This window comes from Triticum urartu, chromosome 7A (genome assembly GCF_056163025.1).
Source record: "Triticum urartu cultivar PI428250 chromosome 7A, HENAU_Tu73, whole genome shotgun sequence".
Lineage (NCBI taxonomy): Eukaryota > Viridiplantae > Streptophyta > Magnoliopsida > Poales > Poaceae > Triticum > Triticum urartu.
The window spans coordinates 2,983,275-3,010,772 of record NC_141879.1 but is presented as its reverse complement, the minus strand read 5'-3'; the positions used below and the strand labels follow the sequence as shown (position 1 = coordinate 3,010,772).

The 27,498-nt window shown below is 45.8% G+C and overlaps 1 protein-coding gene across 1 annotated transcript; it reads right to left on the bottom strand.

The window, feature by feature from the left end:
• Positions 1-50: 50 nt before the first annotated feature.
• Positions 51-25,967, bottom strand: LOC125532018 (serine carboxypeptidase-like 7). The gene is made up of 14 exons (XM_087537503.1): positions 25,648-25,967; positions 25,362-25,507; positions 24,956-25,032; positions 20,518-20,640; positions 19,308-19,413; positions 5,900-5,937; positions 1,785-1,886; positions 1,558-1,638; positions 1,264-1,419; positions 1,111-1,182; positions 910-1,028; positions 710-823; positions 364-409; positions 51-249 (listed from the first exon to the last, which is right to left on the bottom strand). Exons 1-14 carry the CDS (start codon positions 25,815-25,817, stop codon positions 166-168), a joined length of 1,434 nt encoding a protein of 477 aa, XP_087393629.1. The 5' UTR covers positions 25,818-25,967; the 3' UTR covers positions 51-165.
• Positions 25,968-27,498: the final 1,531 nt, after the last annotated feature.

Here is a 27,498-nt window from a genome sequence, read left to right as displayed (position 1 = left end):
AAAGCAAAACAACATAACATAACGTATTCAAATTGTGCATGGGGTATACATCCAAGCAGGGGAACAATGTTTGGTTCTATTTAGGAACCTTGCTTATTTCAAATTTAGTTAGATGCGACAAACAGGCACTGACACACACTCATCCAAACAAAGGTCATCCTTTCTTCACAGAGGGTCACCGGAAAGCCACTTGGCGAACATCACGAGGCACTCCTTGGGCTTGTACTCTGGAGCAGTATGCCCAGCACCCTACATGGTAGGTAGTCTACAGATATTACCTCCAAAGACTAGGACAGTAGAGTTTATATATCCTGATTTAGTTATGTAATGGAAAAGATAAGAATGAGGTTCCGAAGCACTTACCTTCACAGTTGCATACGTTAGGTTAGTGGAGTAACTTCTTGTGAATCTGGACAAGAAATTATTTGAATCAGTGTAAGACTTGGGCAACCCTAACCTGCCAACGTTCATTGGGTGAAGGCATTTTGTTCTTAAATTAATTGGTTCAAGACATGGACTAGGCCTACGTGAAAATAGGATATGCACAGGTAATTAAGCTCCAAATTATTGTTATAACACTTGGAAACATATTTTAAGAAATTTTCTGAACATTGAAATATTGTTTTTTCCATACGTTGGAGGAAAAAAATACATTCGACTGGAATAGACCCCCAGTGAAAGAAGTTTCAGTAGGCACAGGACAACTTACCCTGCAACCTGGCCATCAACATACCATGGTCTCCAGTCATCTGTGATAGGCAGGTTAAGAGATCTTATCCATGCTTGAGTGCCAACGAAGGAAAACTCCTTATCATGGTCGCCACTGCATTCAACATCAATTACATATCAGAATTAGAATTTCAGATGAGATTGCAATTTTAGATTAATTTTCTTCTGTGGGTTGGTTACTTGTATATCAGCGCTGGATATCCTTCTCTACGTAGCCTCGAATGAATCTCTACTGTACTTGTGATATCTCTGGTGTACGGTATGTCGCTAACACATCTTTTCCATTCCCCCTTAGTTCCCTGCAGTGTGAGTGTGTGACAACGTTCAGGCACAACTACACCGGAAAAAAATATTCAGTACAGTACAGCTCTAGAGCAGTACCTGGCGAATGCCAAGACTCTCCCTTACGCCTTCATCATTTGCCCATACATAAGATAGCTGGTAGGTATCGCTCTGAGACCAAATTAACCAACATTAGTTGTGTGAGCAAGAGTGGATACAGTGTAAAGTTAATGGGAATTGGATGCACTCAACTCTACACTTGAAGGGAAACAGGAGATCATCACCAACCAAGTACTCCACCCTGAGCCCACTTGTTTCATTGCTTGCTGTTGCCTGCTGAATCCCGGGGCTCCATATCAACTCGCATGAGGGCTCCAGGATGTGGGACAAGTTGATATCTTTTGTGCACTATTTGTCCATTGTTAGTAGAAACTAGTAAACACAACTCGTGTTCCAAGCATGGTAGCTTCAACGATAGATGTTTTATCTTCTATCTTCACTGATTGACAGGAGAAGATAATATCTCGTGTTCTAGGGGAAACTTACATTGTCAATAGCTTGGATGGACTCGGCACATAACGCATTGGGTGGATCACTGTAGTTTCCTCCACAACTCTCCTTGGCAAACTGTGGATAAAATTTCTTTGCATTCTGAGTACACGACACAACTCATGAAAACTTCAATTGTATATACGGTCATCTGCTTAGTACTGTAATACCATAGTAATTTCTACTGCTACTACTGTTAGTACTTATGTGGGAGGATGGATCACCTCATAAAGTTCATCCGACAGCATTCCCATGCCATGAAAAAATTGGATTGTACCAGCTCTGTCAAACCTGTCGTCAGTCACTGGATTCCCAGCAAAGTACCCCTGTAATATTCTTGTTAAGCGATGCAAAGATGAATTTGATGAACAGTAGGCCTAAGCGTGTGGTAGGCCGGTTTCAGGCAAGGCTAACATTTTGCCCTAGTTGCATTTGGGCTGATTCAGGGTAGACAAACTAGAGTAGGTGGGTTTGACCTATTTGTGCATGTTCGAGCTAAGATACATGTAATCTTTTTTGGCCTTTAGTCTCAATCTCAATTGCTAACTAGGCTTAAATGTTCAACCTATCCCATACCTTAGATCCAGATAATACAAAATATTCATCGGAAGGACACTACTATCAAAACTTGCTAAATACACCGAGTTCATGGTGCAATATATATTTTTTACATTACACAGGTCCTCTAACTGCGGTTGTGTTGAAATTTTTCGCGATTCCAGAGTCTTGTCTATTTTCATATTTTTAACAATAAAAGACCTTTGTCCTGGATTTATTTCTGGATTTCTGGCGACATGCCACTACTAGGGAATAGCCTAGCAGCAGCGCGGGTTTTGGGCCTATTAGCAGCGCGGGGGTAAAAACCCGCGCTACTACTAACCCGCAGATTTTTTTTTCGAATTTTTTGCGCGAATTTTCAAATTTCTGAATTATTTTAACCTCTAATCTCTAATCACCCTCATCGCTGCTCAATTTAATCTCTAATCACCCCTCATCATTCCAAATCATCTAACTTCCCGGACAGTCACCCATCCTCTCACTACTCCAGCCTAAGCACGCTTAACTTCCGGGTTCTATTATCCCTCGATTCCAAGTCTACGCTTGTTGTTTTCCTGACAATAGTAAGATGTCAATCCTATTAACCCTCGGGAATTTAGCTTGAGCATAAAGTCACACATTTCGCTGTTTGAGTTTAAAACTATTATTCTAAAAAACAATAATTATTTAGTAACACTAATATTTCTTGAATAAGGAGTTTGACCAAAGTTTGACCATAGTTTGACCAGATTTGACCAAAATTCCAAAAAACTGAAATAATTATTTAGTAACACTAATATTCTTGAACAATTATTTAGTAACATTAATACTTCTTGAATAAGTAGTTTGACCACAGTTTGACCAGATTTGACCAAAATTAAAAAAAACTGAAATTTGAGCATAACTTTTTTTCCTTTTAGAATTTGAGGATTATAAAAATTTGCAAACAGGCCGTAGGCGGTCTCCATCGTATGCGGATTTTCGTGCTGAACATTTTGATATATTATACGTTTTTTTTCTGACATCGTATGCAAAAGTTATAGCCGTTTTACATTTTCCGTACACACTTTTTGCAAAACATGTCCAAATTTAATTTTTTTAAATTTTCCTAACTAGTAGATGTAGTAACATAACTACATCTCGAAGGATTTTAATTTTTGAAACATTTTGATATATTATACGTTTTTTTTCTAACATCGTATGCAAAAGTTATAGCCGTTTTACATTTTCCCTACACACTTTTTGCAAAACATGTCCAAATTTAATTTTTTTAAATTTTCCTAACTAGTAGATGTAGTAACATAACTACATCTCGAAGGATTTTAATTTTTGAAACATTTTGATATATTATACGTTTTTTTTCTAACATCGTATGCAAAAGTTATAGCCGTTTTACATTTTCCCTACACTTTTTGCAAAACATGTCCAAATTTAAGTTTTTAAATTTTCCTAACTAGTAGATGTAGTAACATAACTACTTCTCGAAGGATTTTAATTTTTGAAGTTTTTATCATTTTCTTTTGCTTTTTACAAAACCGAAAAGGCGATCCACGGGGGGGGGGGGGGGGGGGGGGTAGAGTTTCAAAATGGGTCCTTTAGTAGTAGCGAGGGATTCCCTCGCTACTACTATGGCATGTCCCGGAGGGGCACGGTTGAGACCTCTTAGTAGTAGCGAGGGGTAAAAACTTAGTAGTAGCGCGGGTTTATAACCCTCGCTACTACTATGGCATGGCCCAGGGGCACGGTAGAGACCGCTTAGTAGTAGCGAGGGGTAAAAACCAGCGCTACTGCTATCAACTTAGTAGTAGCGAGGGTTAAAAACCCGCGCTACTACTATGGCATGTCCCGGGGGGCACGGTAGAGACCGCTTAGTAGTAGCGAGGGTAAAAAACCAGCACTACTGCTATCAACTTAGTAGTAGCGAGGGTTAAAAACCCGCGCTACTGCTACTTAGCAGCATCGCCTGATTTTAAAGCGCGCCGCTGGTAAGATTCTGTGTATAGGCTTTTCCCTAGTAGTGTGCTTTCAGTGGGAGGAGACGTTCCCGTCGACTACGAGGCATCTACGGTGACTTCGTAAAATCTCAAGATGATATGCCGGCTCAGTCTTTCGGAGATGCTCATAAGGGTAGGGTGTGCATGTGTGCATTCATAGGGGTGAGTATATGCGCGTTTATATGAGTACCTGCATCTGTATTGTGTTAAAAAAAGACCTTTGGAATTATTTTCTTCCACTGTTCGTATTTTTTCCTGTCACGTACGGAACCTCTTATAGATGGTGCTTGCAGCCGCTGGCAGATCCTATAACATAAGGCAAGGAGATGTGAGATGCATATGAAGGAACCCCCGCCTAACCTACCCCCACTCCCGTGCATCGCCGCAGCTTCGCGGCGGCGGCCTTCTGCTCACGCGCCAGCGACTAGCTCAAGATCGATGCGGTGGATCCAATCTCGATCTCGACAGTGATGGCGGCGGACAACGACGGCTGGGGTGTGGCGGCGGGGCTATAGCTGCAGCGGTAGGTGGCGGCGGCGGCCATGCTGCAGCCGCTCAACCTCCGGTTCGGCTTCTGATCACGATGGTGCTCCTGGTCTTGTTCTACATCACGCGGGCGCACGGGGCAGCGACCCTAGGCTTGGCAGTGGTGGTCATCTCCTCCGTCGGAGGTGGTAGGACTGAGGCTAGGTGGTCAGATCTCAAGATCCGTCATCTAGTCCCAGCTCGAGTTGGGGAGACATAGTTGCGGGTGAAAACGAGCCAACGGCAGGTGATGACGGTGCTCTGTGCCGTTACCTTGATGAAGCATCATTGTATAACTACTATCGACCCGCTCGTGCTACTCCGGAGGAAAGCCTAGGATCTGGTCTTCCAGATCGGACAATGACAACACTGCAGTGTCGTTTCTCTCTTGGGAGCATCGTTTGTGGAGCAGTGCTGGAAGACAAAGGCAGGAGGTGGAGCGGTTTTGTCTTGCATGGAGCTTTGGTACGTGGTGGCATGGTGCTGTCGTGTATCGGCGGCGACCGGGACGTGCTCAATAGTTTGCGTGCAGGGAGATGGTGCCGTTGGACGTCGTCTTGGCATCGACGGATGTCCGGACTAGCAAGGATGATGCGGCTCTTTTTCCTGAAGATGGGTCAGCGGTTCGATGATGATAACAGCTTCTAAAATGTGTGCATGTGGTGTACGCTTTAGGTTTGTTGCACCAGTTGTAGGTTCCGATATGTTATGTGGATGGATCGGTAAAGACACTGGATTTAGATGTGAGAAATGAGAGCACTCAACATTATCGAGTTTGTTGGTGTGAGTGGTGGTTTCGGCTGGCTTCATGATGTTCTTGACAGACCTTTACTGAATAATTAATAAAGATGACTACATGCATCCATTGATCCAGAGGCTGGGGATTTTAACCTCCTTTTCCAAAAAAAATAAGGTAAGGAAATGTGGCCACACAGAACTAGTCAGAAATCAGCTAGGACTCATGCTCCAGTTCAGTCACCGAGTGGGCCTAGAAGGTTTAGATAGACTATTCGAAAAGGGATTAATTCTTTAGGCGTCAGCAAGCAAAGACTGTGTTCCTCTACAAACAAAAGGAATAAAATGTAAATCAAACTGCTTCATGATTCTAGGGTCACAAGGAGAAACAAGTTTTTTTTAAACTATGGTTCAATGATACTCAGATGTATATTGTATAAAACAAGAGTACACAAAAAAGAAGTGATGCATGGGCTAGTCCATGTTATTATGTAGATTCATAAGGAAAGCTTATACATTTTACTTAATATAAATGGACTTCAATAAACCTTGAGGTTAAGAAGTGGTTCTTCCCCAGATTCCTTGTCTGAAATTTGTAAACATGTATGTGCATGTGTTAGTGAACAGGTGATACACATGTACAAGAAGTAATCATCAATGAGTTTGTCGTGAACAAGTAAAGTAAATCGACCGAAAAATATTAAAAGAAAGTGGAAGTGATACGGCACTCGAACAATAGAATATCACTAGTAGAAAAAGGGTCAAACGTGAAGCACATTAGTGCCGGTTTGTATTTGAGCCGGCACTAATGTATACATTAGTGCCGGTTCCAACGGCTAGCCGGGCCGCTTTCATTAGTACCGGTTCGTGGCGAACCTTTAGCACCGGTTCGTGCCACGAACCGGTATTAGTGAGAGTGGTGGCAGGATGTTGTCAGAATGGGGCCCCTCCAGCCCCTTTAGTACCGGTTTGTGCCACGAACCGGTACTAAAGGTCGTCCTATATAAACCCTTCGTCCACCAGCACTCTGTTCTTCCCCCTTTCCCCTCTCCCTCTCCTCTGTTCTTCCCTTCTTCCTCTCGAGTTCATCACAAAATTTGCCCAAAATTTGTCAAGATTTGAAGGCCCTCATCCATTCAAATGATCACAAAGGTTAGCAACTTTGTCCTTTCAGCTCTCATTGCTAGATTAGCTCTTGCATTGGTTTATATAGTGATTAATTTGTGAGTTTAGTAATTTGGGAGGATATATATATGTGCTAGTATTTGATTTATATGCAATTTGAGGTCAAAAATAACACTTAGTTTGCATATGTAGGTGTGGTTTACTTAGTGCCTTCTAAATCTCCATCGTAGCCACCGTCGATCGCCCGCACCGTCCCGTTGCCGGCACCACCTTGTGGTTAGCCTCTTGTTCATGAAATTTTAAAATTGATGTTTGTGTGATTTGGAGATATAGTTACTCGTATAATTATCTTACCCGTACGTTCTTTGTTATACATATAGTGCCATGGTTTTGATATCCGTCCCCGTCGGCCCTAGTCCTTGTTATGATTCGGATGTGGTATGTATATTCTCTTTTAAAACTAGTTGTATTTCGTGTTTATGACAAATTATGCCCATCAAGTTGACATAGAAATTTTTTCTAGGAGGTATGTGAACCGGAAATTCCAACCGACCCTATTGCCGAGAGGTTAAATTTAGTTGAAAGAGAAAACGAGTACCTGAAAGAAAAATTGAAAAGAATTGAGGGGGAGAAGATGGAATTGGAGTTGCATGTTGCCGATGTCGTCGATGATCACAAGATCAAGATGGAGAAAATGCGCTTGAAGATTAGAAAGATTAGAAAATATGCCATCGATAGTGAGGCTTGGTATCATTATGCTGTTGGATCCATTGTTACCTTAGTTGCGATCTTGATCATATTTGTTGTTGCATTTAAATGCTTTAGCTAGAGAGTTATTTGTTTGTTGCATTTACGTGTTGTATGAACTTGTATTAATTGTATGAACTTGTATTAATTTGGTCTATTCGGTGTTGTGTAATGAAGATGAGCCGGCAATGGATGTACGATGACCGATGCTCTCCCCAGTTCGTTGAGGGCGTGCATACTTTTCTGCTTGCGGCTGAGGCAAACAAGCGGGCGGATGGTTTTATGCCTTGTCCATGTGCTCGCTGTAAGAATGGTCATAATTACTCTACGTCAAGAACCATTCACGTCCACCTGTTTAAGTCCGGTTTCATGCCCCATTATAATGTTTGGACCAAGCACGGAGAAAGAGGGGTTATGATGGAAGACAATGAAGAAGAAGAGGACGACGACATCTATCCTGGCCATGGGTTCCCTGAATACGATGATACAACAATGGGGGAAGAAGCTGAGCCGGTAATGCGGGAAGAAGCTGAGCCGGCAATGCGGGAAGAAGCTGAAGAAGAGGCATCAGATGAGCCCGTTGATGATCTAGGTCGGGCCATTGCCGATGCAAAGAGAAACTGCGCAAGTGATTTGGAGAAGAAGAAGTTGCAGCGCATGTTAGAGGATCACAAAAAATTGTTGTACCCGAATTGCGTAGGTGACAAGAAAAAGTTGGGCACCACACTGGAATTGCTGCAATGGAAGGCAGAGAATGGTGTATCTGACAAGGGATTTGGAAAGTTGCTGGTAATGATAAAGGATATGCTTCCAAAGGACAACGAATTGCCCGAGAGTACGTACGAAGCAAAGAAGGCTGTCTGCCCTCTAGGGTTAGAGGTGCAGAAGATACATGCATGCCCTAATGATTGCATCCTCTACCGCGGTGAGTACGAGGATTTGAACGCTTGCCCGGTATGTGGTGCATTGCGTTATAAGATCTACCGCGATGACCCTGGTGATGTCGAGGGCCGGCGCCCCAGGAAGAAGATTCCTGCCAAGGTGATGTGGTATGCTCCTATAATACCATGGTTGAAACGTTTGTTCCAAAACAAAGAGCATGCCAAGGCGATGCGATGGCACAGAGAAGACCGTAAGAAAGACGGAAAGTTGAGAGTACCCGCTGACGGGTCGCAGTGGAGAAAAATCGAAAGAAAGTACGGGAAGGAGTTTGCAGATGACGCAAGGAGCGTATGGTTTGGTCTAAGCGCAGATGGCATCCTTTTGGGGAGCAGAGCAGCAACCATAGCACCTGGCCTGTGACTCTATGTTTGTATAACCTTCCTCCTTGGTTGTGCATGAAGCGGAAGTTCATTATCATGCCAGTGCTCATCCAAGGCCCTAAGCAACCCGGCAACGACATTGATGTGTACCTAAGGCCATTAGTTGAAGAACTCTTACAACTGTGGAATGGAACAGGTGTACGTGCGTGGGATGAGCACATGGGGGAAGAATTTGACCTAAAGGCGTTGCTGTTCGTGACCATCAATGATTGGCCTGCTCTCAGTAACCTTTCAGGACAGACAAACAAGGGATACCGCGCATGCACGCACTGTTTGGACGATACCGACAGTATATATTTGGCTAATAAGAATGTGCACCTGGGACATCGTCGATTTCTTCCGAGCAGGCATCCCGTAAGAAAGAAAGGCAAGCATTTCAAAGGTGAGGCGGATCACCGGACGAAGCCTCACCACCGTACTGGTGCTGATGTACATGATATGGTCAAGGATTTGAAGGTGGTCTTTGGAAAGGGTCCTGGTGGACAACCTGTTCCGAATGACGCTGACGGACGCTCACCCATGTGGAAGAAGAAATCTATATTTTGGGACCTGCCCTATTGGAAAGACCTCGAGGTCCGCTCCGCAATCGACGTGATGCACGTGACGAAGAATCTTTGTGTGACCCTGCTTGGCTTCTTGGGCGTGTATGGGAAGACAAAAGATACACCTGAGGCACGGGAGGACCAGCAACGTATGCACGGAAAAGACGGCATACATCAGGGTCATGCAAGCTACGCTCTTACCAAAGAAGAGAAGGAAATCTTCTTTGAATGCCTGCTCAGTATTAAGGTACCGTCTGGCTTCTCGTCGAATATGAAGGGAATAATAAACATGGCAGAGAAAAAGTTCCAGAACCTAAAGTCTCATGACTGCCACATGATTATGACGCAACTGCTTCCGGTTGCATTGAGGGGGCTTCTACCGGAAAACGTTCGATTAGCCATTGTGAAGCTATGTGCATTTCTCAATGCAATCTCTCAGAAGGTAATCGATCCAGAAATCATACCAAGGTTACAGAATGATTTGGTGCAATGTCTTGTCAGTTTCGAGTTGGTGTTCCCACCATCCTTCTTCAACATCATGACGCACGTCCTAGTTCACCTATGCGAAGAGATTAACGTTTTGGGTCCTGTATTTCTACACAATATGTTCCCCTTTGAGAGGTTCATGGGAGTCTTAAAGAAATATGTTCATAACCGTGCTAGGCCAGAAGGAAGCATCTCCAAGGGCCGTCAAAATGAGGAGGTCATTGAGTTTTGTATTGACTTTATTCCTGACCTTAAGCCGATTGGTGTTCCTGAATCACGGCATAAGGGCAGACTGGATGGAAAAGGCACGCTAGGAGGGGAACAAATAATATGTATGGACGGACATTCTCTCACTGAAGCACACTACACAGTTCTACAGAATTCCGCCTTGGTGGCTCTGTATATGGATGAACACAGGAATTTGCTACGCTCCAAACACCCGGAGCGGTCTGATGACTGGATTACACGTGAACAAACCAGGAGTTTCGTCAGCTGGTTGCAAGCACGTACCATGCATGACACCTCTATTGAAGATGACCTGTACTTGCTGTCCCAGTTACCATCTTCGAATATAATGACTTTCAAAGGGTACGAGATAAATGGTAATACATTTTACACGATCGCCCAAGATAAGAAGAGCACCAACCAAAACAGTGGTGTCCGCTTTGATGCAGAAACCAAGACGGGAAAGGAAACATATTATGGTTATATACAGGACATATGGGAACTTGACTATCGACGTGATTTGAAGGTCCCTTTGTTTCGGTGCAAATGGGTCAATATGACACGAGGCGGGGTAACGGAAGACCCGCAGTACGGAATGACAACAGTGGATCTCAACAATCTTGCGTATGCAGAGGAACCATTCGTCCTAGCCAATGATGTGGCACAGGTTTTCTATGTGAAGGACATGTCTACCAAGCCAAGAAAAAGAAAAGATAAGGAAGCGAATGCATCGTACGATGAGCCAAAGCGACACATAGTTCTTTTTGGGAAGAGAAACATCGTGGGAGTGGATGACAAGACAGACAAGTCAGAAGATTATGAAAAGTTTGATGAAATTGCTCCATTCACAGTGAATATTGACCCGAGCATCCCGTTAAATGATGAAGATTTTCCATGGCTACGACGCAAAGGGACACACGCGAAGAAAAAGTTTCACACCCAAAGATCTGGGATGTGATCGGCTTAACTATCGTCACTTTCTTCTGTGTTTCACACCCAGGAGGGAATCTCTGTAATAGTTAGGGTAGCTAGTTATGTGTTTTGGCATTTGAAACGCGAAGAAATTTTATGTGCAAGCAAATTCTTTCATGCATTTACTGATTTTTTCAACTAAATGACCCTGAAATTGAAAAGCATTTCAAATGAACTCAGAAAAGGATGAAAGTTGGCATGGTATCATAATTTCTCCCACATAGCATGTGCAAAAAAGTAGAGAGGGTTACCGCAAAAACTGAATGCACTTCGTGCACAAAATGAACAATCTGTTTCGAAGTATCTAGGTTTCAGACAAAAACTCATCTGTTATAAAGGCATTTCATTTTTTAAATAAATTAAGCATTACCAAATTGAATATAATGATAAAACACACTAATATTAAACATAAGAAAAAAGAATCACTGAAAAATGTATTTTTGAAGTGAAGTTATTCACAAACTAGTGATTCACACAAATTTCAAATAATTCAAAATTTAAACTATTCAAATTTAAAAACTACCGGCACTAACTGAAAGTTTCTAAAAACTATCAAAAATATTCACAAAGAAACTCTAAATACAGCAAAAAACAACTAAAAATAAATAAAACAAAATAAATAAAGCAGAAAAGAAAAAACTAAATGAAAAAAGCCCACCTACCGGGCCACAGCGGCCTGCATACGACTAGAAACCCAACCTATGGTTGGGCCAGGATGCAGGCCCGCAAGCCCAATAGGCCCCACAAGGCAGAGTAGCAGAGGTAGGCCCAGAAGGCCTGCTTTAGAGAGGAGCTCGAGACAGCAGCGGCGGCGGGGCTTATAAGCAGGTGTAAGCGCCCTTCGGCTAGCGAGGTGGGACTAAACTTCTGCGCCCCTCGCCTGGCAGCGCACCCCCTTTAGTACCGGGTCGTGGCACCAACCGGTACTAAAGGGGGGGCCTTTAGTACCGGTTGGACCAACACCCGGTACTAAAGGGGGTCGCTTCCCGCCGCTTGGGCTAGCCAAAACAGACCTTTAGTACCGGTTGGTGGCTGCAACCGGTACTAAAGGTGTCCCCTATATAAGAAACACTTCGAAAATTTTCAGTTTCTCATCTCCCACTTCTCTCTGCCGCCGCCCCGTCCCGCGCCGTCGCCGCCCCCGTTGCGCCATCCCCGTCGACTCCGCGACGCCCCCGTCCTCGTCGCGTCGTCCCCGTCGACTCCGCGGCACCCCCGTCGCCGTCCCGGTCGCCGATCCCCTCGCTTCGCCGTCGCCGTCGCCTTTGGATCGACCTCGCCTCGCCGTCGCCGTCGCCTCGACCTTGCCCGCGCGCGCTGTGAGCCCCTCCCCCGGCCCCTCTCCTCCCTCCAATCGATCGTAGCGCACATCGGCGCCGGCGCCGGCGCCGACCGTAGCGCACACACGCGCGCGCGCACACACACACACACTACATGCACACACACACACTACACACACACACTAGACGCTCACACACACATAATTTTTCTATTTTTAGCTTTTAGTTTTTTCTGTTTTTCTGTTTTTCATGCAAAGTTTTAGATGAATTAATTAATTAGATTAGATTAATGTCATATAGTATGTAGAAATGTTAGTTATAATATATATAATGTCAAATGTTATAGAAATGTTAGTTATATAGAAATGTTAGAAATTTTGGAAATGTTAGTTTTAGCTAGCTAGATGAATTAGATTAATTTCAAATTGTTAGACGATGATCGATGTTTTTTTAGTTTCTTATATTTTTAGTTATAAAATTTAGAATTTGCATATATGAAATCATCACAATCCATCATTTAAAAAATGTTACTTTACTTTTGCGGCATATAGTATTTTGTTGTCGATGATGCCCGGCCCGCATCCTCGCCGTCGACACGTCCGCGACGACGTCCTGCTTCTGAGGACCCATGTCCGGGACTGGGCTCCGCCGGGCTGGCACTGGGAGGTGCTACCTTCAGGGGCGCGACGCTTGGTGAGGAACCCGGCCCCGGGTCCCGTCGTCGACCCTCATCTCCTTTGGTGGCATTCGCGTGGGCCACTTTCGGTGCGGAGGGAGCCAGCCCCGCCGGAGGTGGTACGTCGCCGTGTCAGGGAGGAGGACGAGCACGTCCATCGCTACATGGCTGCTATGGACGTCAGGTTCTCCAATACCTGGCAGGTTCTTTGGGGAGATCACCCAAGCTATGATCCAGTGATGGTTCCTTCACTTTGGTTGTCCACCGCCTAGATTACTCTCTAGTATTCGATCTTTATTAGCTAGCTAGCTAGCTAGTGATGTATTCGATATATAATATTCGAGATGATTTATTCGAGATTATATATATTATTTGAGACGATGTATTCGACGAGATTATATCTATTATTCGAGACGACGTATTCGAGATTAAATCTATTATTCGAGACGATGTATTCGAGATTATATCTATTATTCGAGACGATGTATTCGAGATTATATCTATTATTCGAGATTATACTAAATTGTTTTATATTTCTTTTGGCATAGTTAAATAAAAGCTATGGCGGACAATACCGACAGAGAGAGAGAACAGACCATGTTCGATATCATACGCGGGCCAGATGATGATCAGAATGAAGAAGATTTTGACGGCTCCGAATTTCTAAACAACACCGGAGAGGGTGATATGATATTCGATCGCGAGGACCGAGAAGATGAAGTCATGAACTACGACGAAGACCATGTTGATCCTGAAACAACAAACACCGGCGAGGTATATATATTTATATAAGCAGGAATCTGGTGATCATCGCATGTTTTAAATGAGTTGAAGATATATTAACGAATCGATCTTTCTTCTTTCAGCCATCCAGATCGAGCAAATCTTCAGGCAAAAGGACGAAACGAGGCCCGAACAAAAAGTTGAAGGAGGGCGTAAAGTACAATATCGAGGTATTCAAACCTAATGGCGAACCATTAGCGCCTAAGAAGATTGCGGAGAAGTTCGTTCGTTAGTGCGGAGTTCTTGTGAAGGACCAACTCCCGATCTCCCTTCAAGAATGGAGAAAGCCAGCAAAGCCACGTCCAGATGTTACTTTTGTCGACGAGAATAAAGAAACTGCTTTGGGATACTCTCATGGAACATTTCACCCTACCAGATAATATCACAGAAGCAGATGTGCGGAAAGTCAAGGACGCTGCTTTTAGGAAGATGGCGGTTGCATTCAAGAACCACAAGAGAATGACGTGGGAGAAGTACGTCAAGGGAGGAAGGAAGACTCTAGTATTCGAGGGGACACTAGAGAATCAAAGTGCTCATTGGGACGATTTTGTGAAATTCAAGGATTCAGAAAGGATAAGTTCCATAAGCTGGGGCCAGGTGGCTACGCGGTGGCAATGCCTAAGTGGGATAAGTCTGAGAAAGAGATGGAGGATGCAAGTGTCACTCCGGTTACTAAGAGCTGGCCCCCCAGGTGCAGGACTTGTTTGAATGCGCATGGGGGGAGTTGGACCCGAAGACAGGCAATGTTTCGACGAAGGCATGTCTGAACGGAGCCGACGGTGCGCTACTTGTTGCAATAGAAGAGGCTCGATCGGGGGTGTTCTAGCCCAACAGAGAGAACGACGAGCTTACGCGTGCCCTAGGAAATCCTGAACACCCGGGAAGAACACGAGGCAAGGGTGCTATTCCGTGGTATGAGGGGTTTTCGGACTGGAACGCCGACTACAGAACCCGTGCGAGAAAGAAGATTGCAGAGGACAAGAAGAGGAAGATGGAGGAGGAGCAGAGGAAGCGGGACTATGAACGCCTTCAAGGCCTAGAAGCAAGTCAAGCGGAATTGGCAGCTAAATTCCAGCGGCAGCAGGAGTAGATTGACTCACTTAGCCAGCAAAGGGGGTCTCAGCAGCTGCAGCAGTTAGTGGATGATCCAGCATTGGATACCACCGCCCCATCCATGCCGAGAAGCAGCGTGGGTTCCGCCCCGGGCGACGTAGTAGTGCTGGATAGATACCCCGTGGATGACATCACGGAGAACACTAACTGCGAGCTACACTTCAAAATGAAGAACATATCCATGAAGGTGGCGGACGCCGTTGCTTTTTCAAATTCCCCCGAGGCAACCTTCCCTTGCAACCTGATTCCAGCGGGCTATGCTCGTGTCTTGGTTGATGAGGTGGTGGACCAATATTCGGGGCTAGAGCTTGACATTCCTGGAGGTGACGAGGAGCACACACTCGGAGATGCCAAACATCGTATCATCCTATGAAGAAGTCACCCGACACCGCGTCATTTTTCGAAGGCCACCGACACCGCGTCACCCGACTCCTCGTCGAAGTCCGCCACCGAGTCAGCAGACTCCCGCTCCTCCAAGTCCACCAACGCGTGAGGCCACTCCTCCTCCTCCAAGTCCGGCAAAGTGTCAGGCCACTCCTCCTCCAAGTCCAACACAGCGTCAGACGTCCACTCCTCCTCCAAGTCCGGCACAACCTCAGGCCACTCCTCCTCCAAGTCCGACACAGCTTCAGGCCACTCCTCCTCATCCAACTCAGTCCCGTCAGCCGTCTCCGCCGCATCAGCAATCGCAGAAGAGACACCCCGCAGCTATGGTGCATAGTGGTACCAGTCGAGGTCATAGTACAGGAAGTACAGGCGGAGGCAAGCGATATAAATATGGTCCAAACCTCGCTACTCCTCTTCCTGTGAGGGCTTACGACAGGACCGAGGAGCAAACCAATGCCATAGTGCGGGCAGAAGTCGACGCCCATTTTGGACCGAAACCGCCACTGCTGCCAAGGGAGAAAGTGCCTGTGGAAGTAGTTGACCACTTCATTCGTATGGCTCATCCACTAGCTCCTAAGCCTGTTGACACAGACTATGAGCGCCACATCAGGAAGGAGGCGAGCTCGAGCTCGAGCAAACAACAAGCAGCTATCGAAAAATGCGGGAAAACCGTTGCCCAGATGGGAGAACAGGCGGCGCAATCGATCCCCCCGCTTGTTGTGCCGCCAACAACACGTGACAGTACGCGCGCCCAATATTATTGTGGCCAAACAGTTTACGTTTTCGAGGTGGGCGATGTGGTAATAACCTAGGAGCATATAATGCAGGCTGAAGAACTCAAGATCATTGTTGGACAACTCCTCGAGATCGAGGACATGCCTGGGATTACAGAGGAGGAAATAAAACGGAAATATGTCCGGGGCCAACCTTTGGTCGAGCCAGAAGATGTCAAGAAGCTCCCAACGAGAATGTATGAATTGCATCAATGGTACATGGACATTACCAAGAGATCCGATCGAGAGTCCCTCATGGTGCAAGTCAAGAAGGATCATTACTACCATGAGAATGCTGTGACCGTTGAGTATTCTGAACTGTTTTAGTTATACAATCAAGACGCACTCGACAAATCTATCGTCAGTTGCTATTGTCAGTAAGTGATTTCTTTCTGTAATTTAAGTCTCAAGCTAGCTGTAGTGATCCTTTTGATCAATCATTACCTGTAATTATCCTCACTATATTCTTTTCTGTGGTATTATGCAGGATGAAGATGTATGAAATGAGAAAAGGTGGACGCTATGGCATTGGGTTCATTGACCCAAACACCGTTAATCAATACACATGGAAAATGAGCAAGTATTATGAAAAGCAGGTAGAGGACAGCATGCTAGAGTTATTGAAGCGCCTCAAATACAATGAAGATATACTACTTCCTTACAACTTCGAGTGAGTCACACTTTCTTGTACTACAAATTCTCTATTTTTGCCTACTAGCTAGCTACATGTTTTTGCTTACATATGCCCGCTTAATTAAGACATGCAAACGTGTGTGCATGCAGATTTCATTGGATCTTGTGTATCATTAAAGTTGACGCCGGAACAGTTGAAATACCGGACTCGCTACTCAAAGCAAAAAGTGACTACAACATCTTGTATGGGATAGTCAACAGGTAATTTCAATCATTATTTATAACTATATATCTCGGCCTATTTAGTTCGTCATTTCATGATATGAACTATTTAATAACCCCTTTATTCATTTTCTTTGTCGGCGGGCAGGGCTTGGGCAAGGTTCATCAGCTTCATGGAAGGCGAATGGAAACCACAGCTGAAATGGTTTCGATCCAAGGTAAGTAATTAAGTAGTACTAGCTAGCTAGCTAGCTGCCATCTCTTTAATTATCATGCTTGATTAATTATTATCTGATCAAATTAAATTCCATTCTCGTAATAAAGGCCCTGAAGCAGGCGCAGGGGACTAATCTGTGTGCATACTGCGTTTGCGAGAACATTTGCATGATGGCGTCCGAAAGGAGCAGATCTCAAAGACAGGAATGGGTACGCTTGTCAGAACACTATTCACAATTTTTACACCATTATCGATATCTAGTCACACAACTAATACACATGCATATTGATCTCCTTCTTAACAGTTCAAAGAAGTGCGGGACAAGCTCCTAGAAACGGAGCGCATAGAAGCACTTCAAGAGGAAATAGCGGGATTTTTGCTCGACCAGGTCATAAATCCGAAGGGAGAATACTATTACCCGCTATCGCCCCCATCGACCAGGTCATGAACCACTTCCAATTGTCATCGTGCTCCGCTACAATGAGAAATGGTGGACGCTATGGCATTGGGCCATTGACCCAAACACCGTTAATGAATACACATGGAAAATAAACAAGCATCAGGAAAAAGAGGTAGAGGACAGCATGCTACAGTTCTTGAAGCGCCTCAAATACAATGAAGATATACTACTTCCTTACAACTTCCAGTGAGTCACACTTTCTTGTACTACAAATTCTTTGTTTTTGCCTACTAGCTAGCTACATGTTTTTGCTTACATATGCCCGCTTAATTAAGACATGCAAACATGTGTGCATGCAGATTTCACTGGATCTTGTGTATCATTAAAGTTGACCCCGGAACAGTTGAAATACTGGACTCGCTACTTAAAAAACAAAGTGACTATAACATCTTGTTTGGGATAGTCAACAGGTAATTTCAATCATTATTAACTATATATCTTGGCCTATTTAGTAATTCGTCATTTCATGATATGAACTATTTAATAACCCCTTTATTCATTTTCTTTGTCGGCGGGCAGGGCTTGGCAAGGTTCATCAGCGTCACGGAAGGCGAATGGAAACCAAAGCTGAAATGGTTTCGATCCAAGGTAAGTAATTAAGTAGTACTAGCTAGCTAGCTAGCTAGCTGCCATCTCTTTAATTATCATGCTTGATTAATTATTATCTGATCAAATTAAATTACATTCTCGTAATAAAGGCCCTGAAGCAGGCGCAGGGGACTGATCTGTGTGCATTCTGCGTTTGCGAGAACATTCGCATGATGGCGTCCGAAAGGAGCAGATCTCAAAGACAGGAATGAGTACGCTTGTCAGAACACTATTCACAATTTTTACACCATTATCGATATCTAGTCACACAACTAATACACATACATATTGATCTCCTTCTTAACAGTTCAAAGAGGTGCGGGACAAGCTCCTAGAAACGGAGCGCGTAGAAGCACTTCATGAGGAAATAGCGGGATTTTTGCTCGACCAGGTCATAAATCCGAAGGGAGAATACTATTACCCGCTACCGCCCCCATGAACCACTTCCAATTGTCATCGTGCTCCGAAGGCACCAATTAGGCTAATGCCACAGGCTCCGAAGACAACATGCATATGTAGGAGAAATTGTATATAGCTATACATGTGTGTATGTGTAAATTAATATGGTGGTTTGTGAGACATTGATGATATATATATGATTGGTTCTACTAGAAATTCTATTTATATATATATATATGCATAACGTGTACAATGTGTAGTACCGTAAAATACCAGCAAACGAAAAAGAATTAAAATGGAAAACACAAAATTAAATGAAAAAAAATCATAAAACCAAAAACCCCCCAAACATTTTAGTACCGGTTGGTGTTACCAACCGGTACTAAAGGGCTCCCGGCCCCCGGAGCTGGCTCGTGCCACGTGGTTTCCCTTTAGCACCGGTTCGTGCTGAACCGGTACTAAAGGGGGGGGGGGCTTTAGTGCCGAAATAATAGTGCCGGTTCCTAAACCGGCACTAAAGGGCCTTACGAACCGGTGCTATTGCCCGGTTCTGCACTAGTGTATGAGGGGCAACATCAATAGATATATAAGAAAATAGTGAGATGTATTGTGTACGGCAAAATCAGTTTATTATTGGTACAATTTGGTCCAACAAAAGACTTAAAGCCCACTAAGAAGAAGTAAAACCTGAAATATCCATCCGCAAAAAACCCTGAAATATTGATTAGTAGTGTCATGCTACAAATGTCTTTCCATTGTGCAACTCATTTCTACAATATTTATGTATGTACCAAATAGCTGGTTTGGATTTAGTTACTACATATCATTTTGTATAAAGCGAAGTCTTAGACTTAACTGAAGTAAGCGAAGTCTTGTATGACTAGATTTATTACTCAACTATTCTACTATTAGGTTTAAATTTTATGTGTTCACTTTTAAGATTGAATGGGGAACTGTACTCCAGAGCAGCAGTCCATCATCTCAAGATAAGTATAAAGAGTCTTACTTGATATGTGGATTTCCAGGGCAAGAGTGGGTACGATCATACCACAATATGATTCACCACCAATATAAAGTGGGTTTGAGAGGAACTGGGGGTGCTCATGCAACCACTGCATATAGAAGGATAAATTAGAATATATGTGAAAGCATATATAGAGATTGAATATTGATCTCTTTTTCTCATAGCATATAATTAAAATTCAACTCTAATTAGTTTTGGTTAGATCATAGGGCGCGGCCCAGATGAATGAAGTATTACACTAATCTCAGGTTCTCTTTCTTTTGACTGAGAAAAATAATAATCAATCCTGCCACACAATTAATTAATAACTTATTTGCAAGGCAAAAATTTAATAAAAAAGGAATTTGACATTAAAAATTTGATTCCCACGTTACAAAGAAGCTCAATTGGGCATAACAGGGGAAGGAAATATGCAGCTGAATGAATTTGTTGGGCTCATACGATGACTGTAAATTTGAAGAACGTTAACTCCCGTGACTAAGTTATCCTCTGATAGATCAATGCTTGAAGTTAGCATATTTTATCCATGCTTGTGGCAATGAGACTCCCGTGTTGCTCCCGTGACGGCCCAGGAAGAAACCCTAGTCACAGCCGCCACCTCCCCCTCCCCTCCTGCCATCTCCCCCTCCCCCATCCTTCTCCGCTCTCTCTCTCTCTCTCTCTCTCTCTCTCTCTCTCTGTGTGTGTGTGCGCGCGCGCGCGCGCTTAATGTTGTAGCTGTTGTGTTATATCCGGTACTGCTTTCTCCAAAAACTGAAAATATGTTCATACTGGCCTTTGCCGGCTTAAGTTGCCTCCAAGTTTTTCCCATAAAGGTACATATCTAATACGGTAATAGCTCCCGAGAATCATTAAACATCTCATCTGTTGATCATTAGGGCTCAAAATAGTTGAAGATATTCAGCCCATTAAGCATAGGTTTTTTCAAAGAACCATCAAGTATAATTTGGAGTGTGATGTGTGAACATATTAGTTTTCTGGTTGAAATTTACAAACATGCTAGAATCTAAAGAGAACTTATGAGTTACAAGTATAGTTAGGTGTGATGTCTAACAAAATTACAAGTGTAGTTAGGTATATGATGCCTAACAAAGTTACAAGTGTAGTTAGGTATGATGCCAAACAAAGAAAAAGCTCAAGTAGCTTTTTCACAAACCATAATGTACCGTGTGAAAAGCAGAAGGGTCATAACCTTTTTGAGGAAAACGACTAGCATTTTAACCGCCTTGCTATCACTAGATTTAAACCCTTCTTCCGACGTGGCGTATGAGAACCCAGAGCCAATAGGACTATCAATAAAGATTATATTGCTGACCTGCAAAATCATGTAACACGTCAGCCAAAGATGAGTTTTCTTACAGGATGCGAATATTTTGGCACATTCTTCGCGAGAATGAATTTTTAGGACCCGGGTGTCTGGACTCACTTCTATCACCACCGTCCGTGCATAACAAGTATAGGAGCATTACCAGGCCTACATGAACAGTGACAGTGAAAACAATCTCTCTCCTCCCAACATTCACCCTTGCTCTCTTCCTCGGAAAACAATTCTCTTCTGGCATTTATCTCGGTCACACACGTCTCACAAAAAGAAAGCACTCCTTATCTTTCTCCCGAACTCCTGTCGCTCTCTCATGGAAAAAAGTTATTTTCTCTCTCTTCTCTCTCACAGCTTCTCTCTCCTCTCTCTCATTCCATTCCTCTCTCTCACACGGGCTGACAGAAAGAAAGACTCTCTCTCTCCTCACCTTCTCTCTCTCCATTCAAAAAAAGAACAGAGAAAAATGTAGAATAGAGGAGATTGACATAACGGGATGAGTGAAAGAGTTGACGAAACAAGTCGCCTTTGCCATATTAGCTTGTGGAGACAAGCTGGTCGGGAACAGTGGCCATGAACCTAGTGTACTAATGTCTGACTTATGCTGTGAATGAGCTGGTGATCTCAGCGGGAATCTGTTGGGGTTTAACCATTGCTAGCCCTAGCTCTCTCACACGTTTCGCTCTCTCTCTCTGGCTCAAACCGAGGAAGGAGAAGAAGGAAGAAGAATACAGCACGGCGGACACTGGTGTTTCCCGCACTCGAACGTCCGCCGCACCAACGGCAAATTTTCTTCCCAGAGCTCGAACTCTGTCTCCACAACAATTACAACGATCATCACGGGGCTTTTATACATGGGCCGGCACTGGGGCATTGATCTTCCCGCTCTGCCCACGCCCACCACGCGCACGTACACACACGGGTAGCGGCGAGTCCACAACTATCTCGACGCTCAACCCAGGATCCACTAACTGCCTAGACCTACTTCCACGCGATGAGTGCACGCACACACGCACACCTCACCATGGGCTCGACACGGCTGTTAGAGATAATCTTGACATGGAAGATTCGGGCGTGTGGCCGGGCGCGTGGTGCTACCGAGCAGTGGCGAAGCTGCCGGACCGTAGGCTGGTTGTTAACTGCATGTGTGTGTGCTAGCCGAGTTGTGCGTTAGTGGACTTAATTAGTGCGTGCATGTAGTTAGCTGGTTAGTGGCCGGGTCATGTGCAAGTAGCCGGTGTGGTCCATGCGTGCGTGAGTTAGGGGGTGTTTGGTTCAGGGACTTTTTAGTCCCAGAGACTAGAAAAAGTCCCTAAAAAATCCCTAGGAACCAAACGGGAGGGATTTTTTTTACAGGGACTAGAAAAAGACTTTACTAGAGAGTCTTTTTCGATTACTCCCTGGGACTAGAAAAAGTCCTAGGACTTCTCAACCAAACACCCCCTTAGTGGTGTGTGTGATCACTGGACTGTGTGCGTGGGTGTGCTATATAAAGTTTACCGAAAATCCTAGACTTACGGACAATAAGTCACGGCGGAAGCTTACGGGATTATGTGTCCCCCTCGTAATCTCCCACCACCTCCTGATTTTAAGTGTGGGGCCATCTGCTTTCCAGTCAACGGTTCCCATGTCAGCCTGTAGGTTCTTGTCCGCAAGTTTGAGTCCGTAACTGTAGCAAAGCTCTAAAGTTTACCCAGCTGTGATGCCAGAAGTGAGGTGCTTGAGGAGAGATGTAGTCTCCAGGTGCGTGTGTGCGCGGAGAGATGAGGTGGATGCAGTCTCTATCAGGATGGACTCGCGTAGGAAGAGGAAGTTGTCTGGCGTCATGGTGGCGTTGATGGCAGAGAAGCCTGGCAAGGTTGGTGCATCAATTCTGCTCTGAGGATTGACCGATGGAAGATGAAGGTGATGGCCCTTGCAGCGTGCGGTGCTCACTGGGAGTGTGCCAGACCGGTGTGGGATCCAATCCAGGTAGTGGCTTGGATGGGACACCCGGCTATAGATGTTAGTTTGGTGCAATGTCTGTTTGGTATTTGGCCCGGACATTCGGCACACCTTCATTAAGAGGATAGGAGTAGTAACAGCGTTTGCCAAGATGGTGACTTCAGACTTATTGATGTATCACTTTGTATGGTCTTTGTGAATAATTAATAATATGGTTGCATGCATCGTCCAGATGCAGAGGCCGGGGGTACATCCTCCTTTTCTAAAAAAAAGTCTCTGTCAGGACCGTGGTATGCGCCTGGCCGGCAGGAGAACTCCTCTGAGTAGTACTATGTGTGTACTTCCATGTATGTGTTCGAGGCGTTCATGCACCGCGGCATTCGCCGCAGGGAAAATTATGGTGTCTCCTTCGTCTGACTCTGTCTGGTGTTTGTGTCACCACGAGGACGCTCGGGGTTCGTCGCCGAGAAGGGTTAGTCTGCCCCAACAATGGCCACGGACCGACACCCGACACGCCCAGCGCGTGCGCACCCACGCACTGCACATGCTCGTCGTGGCTTATTCCTAATAGTCACTCCCCAAGCCATGACTATAGGAGGGCCAGGACCTCGACGTTGATGTCGGCGAGGAGGGCCTTCTCCACCTCATCCGCCTTCTTCAGCTTCGTGCAGTCCCACCGGAAGTGTCCGTCTTGGCCGCAGTTGTAGCACCAACCGCGCTACTTTCCTCCGCCGCCCGACGCTGTGCTGCTGCTGTCGTCGTCGTCGTCGTCAAAGCCGCCGCCATGCTGACGGTTCCGTGCCACCCACTGAGCCGCCATGAGCATCAGCTACTCATCAACCCCGCTCGCCGCCGGCCTGTGCGCCCCGACAAATCATCTTGTCGAACGCCTTCAGGCGGCTCAAAGCCTCCTCGAACGACATCTTCTCCACCTCGCATAATTGTTCCATCCCAGCGACGACGGAGTGCAAGAAGTCGGGGACCAACTCCAGCAACTTCTTCACCATTGTCAGGTCATCCAGAGTCGACCCTAGCACTGTGTAGTGTGCCGCCATGTAGCCAATCTTCCCAGCGAACGCGTCCAGAGTCTCCCCATCCGTCATGTGCAGCCACTCAAACTTGCCGCGAAAGGTGGACATCCACGCCGCCCTAACCCGCTTGGCTTTGACAAAGCGAGTCTTGAGGCTGGTCCACACCTGCGCCACCGTCTTCTTCATCGAGACCTGCATCAGGATATCCTCAGAGAACGCGCCGAACAGCATCGGACTAGCCGCCTTGTTCTTCTTGTCGTCGACCGCCGCTTCGCTGGCTGGCGACACTGCCAACGACAGACTCTGGGCATCGAGAATAGCCTCTGCGTTGATTTCCCACACCGTGTAATTGTTTGGCGTGAGCATCGGCATCGAGAACGACATCGCGCCCCCACCGCTACCATGCGGGACAATCGCCATAACCACCGGCAGAATCCTCCAGAAGCTCTGATGCCAATTCTTGGGGTTTAACCCTTGCTATCCCTAGCTCTTTCACATGTGTCGCTCTCTCTCTGCCTCAAACCAAGAAAGGAGAAGAAGGAAGAAGAAAAGGGCATAGTGGACATAGGTGTTTCCGGCGCTCGAAGGCCTTCCGCACGAACAACAAATTTTCTTCCTAGAGCCCGAACTCTGTCACCACGGCAATTACAATGATCATCACGGGGCATTTATATCGATCTGGGCCGGCGTTGGGGCATGATCCCCACGCCTCCTATCCAGCCAGGTGCCCGATCCGCCCGCTCTGGCCGCATCCACCACGTGCATGCACAAGCACGGGTCGCGGCGAGCCGCAACGATCTCCACGGTCACCCCGGAGTCCACTAGCTACCTAGACGTACTTACACACGATGAGTGCATGCACACACGCATACCCTACCACGGGCTCGCCACGGCCACGGAGCGGCACCCAGTCCAGCGCGCGCACACACGCACTGCACATGCCCTAACAGTACCGACAATCTAATAAGACTGCTCACAGTGGGGAGTAACGTAGAGTAGTAACTTGCCGATGTTATTAGCCTATGTTACTACCTCCATAGTGGGTAGTAACATATGAGTGGTATCATGAAAGAGTTTATTTATTAGGCTATAGACTCATGATGCATTGAAATGTGTGATGTTACAGTAACTATCTAAGTTACCACAAACCCCTCTCTCCTCATTAATTAGCTGTCATATAAGCAATCTTGTATTGAAATGTGTGATGTTACTAGTTAAGTTACTCCCATTGTGGCTAGTCTAAGGGGGTGCCGGGAGTCCCTGGAGCTACCAGACCTTTTTGTATTCTTCATTTCTTTTACAAATATTATGATTCAAGGGAAAGATTGGCTCAACACCTTGGTCCATGTCTCCGGTCGGTACAGCAAAGTAGGGAGTCCACCTCTGTACCCTTGGACGTCAAACCGGAAGGGCCCTGTACGTACATGCATAATTGATTATCAACGAGTTGTCTTGCAAATTGCACGCTTCAACATCTTATCATTAATATGTAAGACAGTTTTCCACAGTATCATAGTGTCAAATAACGTCTTATATTAAGTTATGGAGGAGGTATTAAATAGTCGAGCTTGATTAAATATGATTGTGATTTCCCTTCTTGTTTCAAATGGTATAATAATCAAGCCTGATGATTTTATTAGTAGCACTTTTACCATGCCTGGAAGTGTTGCATATGTGAGAATTGCGAGACCTGTCAGAAGCTAGCTTGACTTTTTTCTTATGGAATAGTAGCTGGTGAATTACCCATCTCGTAGAGAATGCCAGAGAGGCTGGAGCAGCCTGGTCCACCCTGCATCCACAGCACCAGCGGATCTTTGGTGGGGTCCTTCTCCGACTCGATGAAGTAGTAGAAAAGGTGCACGCCATTGCTTTCGTCCACCTCCACATACCTGCAGCCGCCGCTTGTTAGATTTAGATTTACATAAAATGAACACCGGCCTCACTTGAAGAAAACCCGACAAAGAGCATACGTGTTGCAAGCATATATATACGTGGTTGCCCAAGGGAAAAAAGATGGATCATGCGGTACCCGGTTTCGAGGGAGAATGGGAGGGGCCCGTCGAAGCCAGGCAGGTGCGTGATGGCAACCGGCGACGAGTCCACCGGAGAGAGAAGAAGGCAGCAGAGCCACAGGAGTAGGAGCGACCACCAGAATTTGGCCATGGTTGCGATGGTGCTCATGTCGAAGCTTCTTGCCATGGTTGCGATGCTGCTCCAGGTACCAGGGGCTTGGGGCTGCGGCCTGCAGCGTCCCTGGGAGGCGAGGCGAGAAAGAGAGAGCTAGCCCGGCGAGAAAGAGATGAGTGTATAAGGAGAAATATGGGAGGCCGGGTCAATCAAGCAACAGGGGCCAAGTAAAACTGTCGGTGATGAGAAAGACAAGTTAATGAGCGCAATGCGGACAACGCTACACCTACGTAAATCTACGTGCCTTATCAACAGGCTTAGGTGGAAACGTTTGATTGGAAAAGAAAAAGAAGATGGCCCCATGCATTGAAAATCAGGGGGGGCTGATTGGTTTTGGATGGACGGTTTACGTAGCTTTTCGTAAACAGTTCATAGGTGTAGCATTTTTGGCGCAATGCACTCTACCATTTGGTGTCACGAATCGTTTTCCCTCCCATTTCTTGAACGTGGGTCTATACTCTTTAGTGTAACCGTTGGCAGCTGGAGCAATGCATGGTTGGCGTGGGCCAGAAATGAAACCAGGAATTTGTTTATACATGGCCGCTGCCGACTTCGCCACCCACCGGCGACCGACACCAGCAGCCAAAATCTTAGGGGTCAGTACTACCACACTTCAAAGACTAATAGGTAAATACATACTATCTCTCACACTTTATTTTCATTTACTTCGTAGGGCAAGACATTAGAATTATGGACAATTGATGTGATCATAACTCAATCTCGTAAACATAGAAAAGGCTCCCAAGCAATTGGGTTTGCTCCTCCTCCCGTCGGCACTGCCACCGGTCCACCCTTCCTCTGATGGCTTTCGGCGATGAAGGTGTGGAGGATCTCTGCCCGCCGTCGGCGAAATGGACCCCGCTCCCATTCCTGTTAGATCCATCATCTTGGTTGGGACTGTGTGTGGCAGCGGCGATGTCCATCTATAGGAATAATGTCTCCCATGTTCGATCCTTGTCCCGATGGTCCGTCTAGCGTCATCAGAGAGCATGTTGAGGTGTGTCGCCGTTAGATCTCGCGGGATTCAATCGGTGCTAGACTTCACTGGATCTGTTGAATCCAGTTTTCTTTCGTCTTTGTTCATGTGTTTACAGGTTTCATCCTTTCAATCTATTAGTCTATTCATTGGCGATTGTTAGATTGTATAGTTCCCGTATATGTGTATGTATAATGTAACATTGTACCCCTTCATTATATATATGTGATAGGCCACCCTTAGAGGGTTGTGCCGGTTCCCCCAAACCTATTGTCTTACATGGTATCACGCTAGGTTACGATCGTTTCCGCTAAAACCCTAATACCCGCACCGCTGCCGCCGCCGTCTTCACCGCCGCTCCTCCCGATCGCGCCGCCGCCATGTCGAGCGCCGCCACGTCTGGTTCCACCACCGCGGGGTTCCTGCCGGCCTCCCTCGCGGCGCTGTTGTCCCTCCCGCTAGACGCCGCCGCTGTGCCGGCCCCGATCGGGACCCGAAGCGTAGGCTCCTTCTTCTCAACTCCGCCGGCGCCCTCATCGTTCGGGCGCGAGCTCGCGGTGCACACCGCGGCTGCGTCGTCCGCCTCCTCTTTTGTGGGTGCTATCCCGCCGCTACCGCCGGTGGCGCCAGAGTCCGCCTTGATGGCGGGGTTGTCGGCGTCGGGCCCGGCTGCAGCGCCATCTTCCCCCGCGCCCTTTATTCCTCCGGCCGCGTCCC

Coding starts and splice junctions, on each gene's coding strand:
- LOC125532018 (XM_087537503.1), bottom strand. CDS start 25,817: ATGGCAAGAAGCTTCGACATGAGCACCATCGCAACCATGGCCAAATTC. Junction 1,420..1,557: donor CCATCCAAGCTATTGACAAT/GTAAGTTTCCCC, acceptor ATGGACAAATAG/TGCACAAAAGATATCAACTT. Junction 250..363: donor TAACGTATGCAACTGTGAAG/GTAAGTGCTTCG, acceptor CCTACCATGTAG/GGTGCTGGGCATACTGCTCC.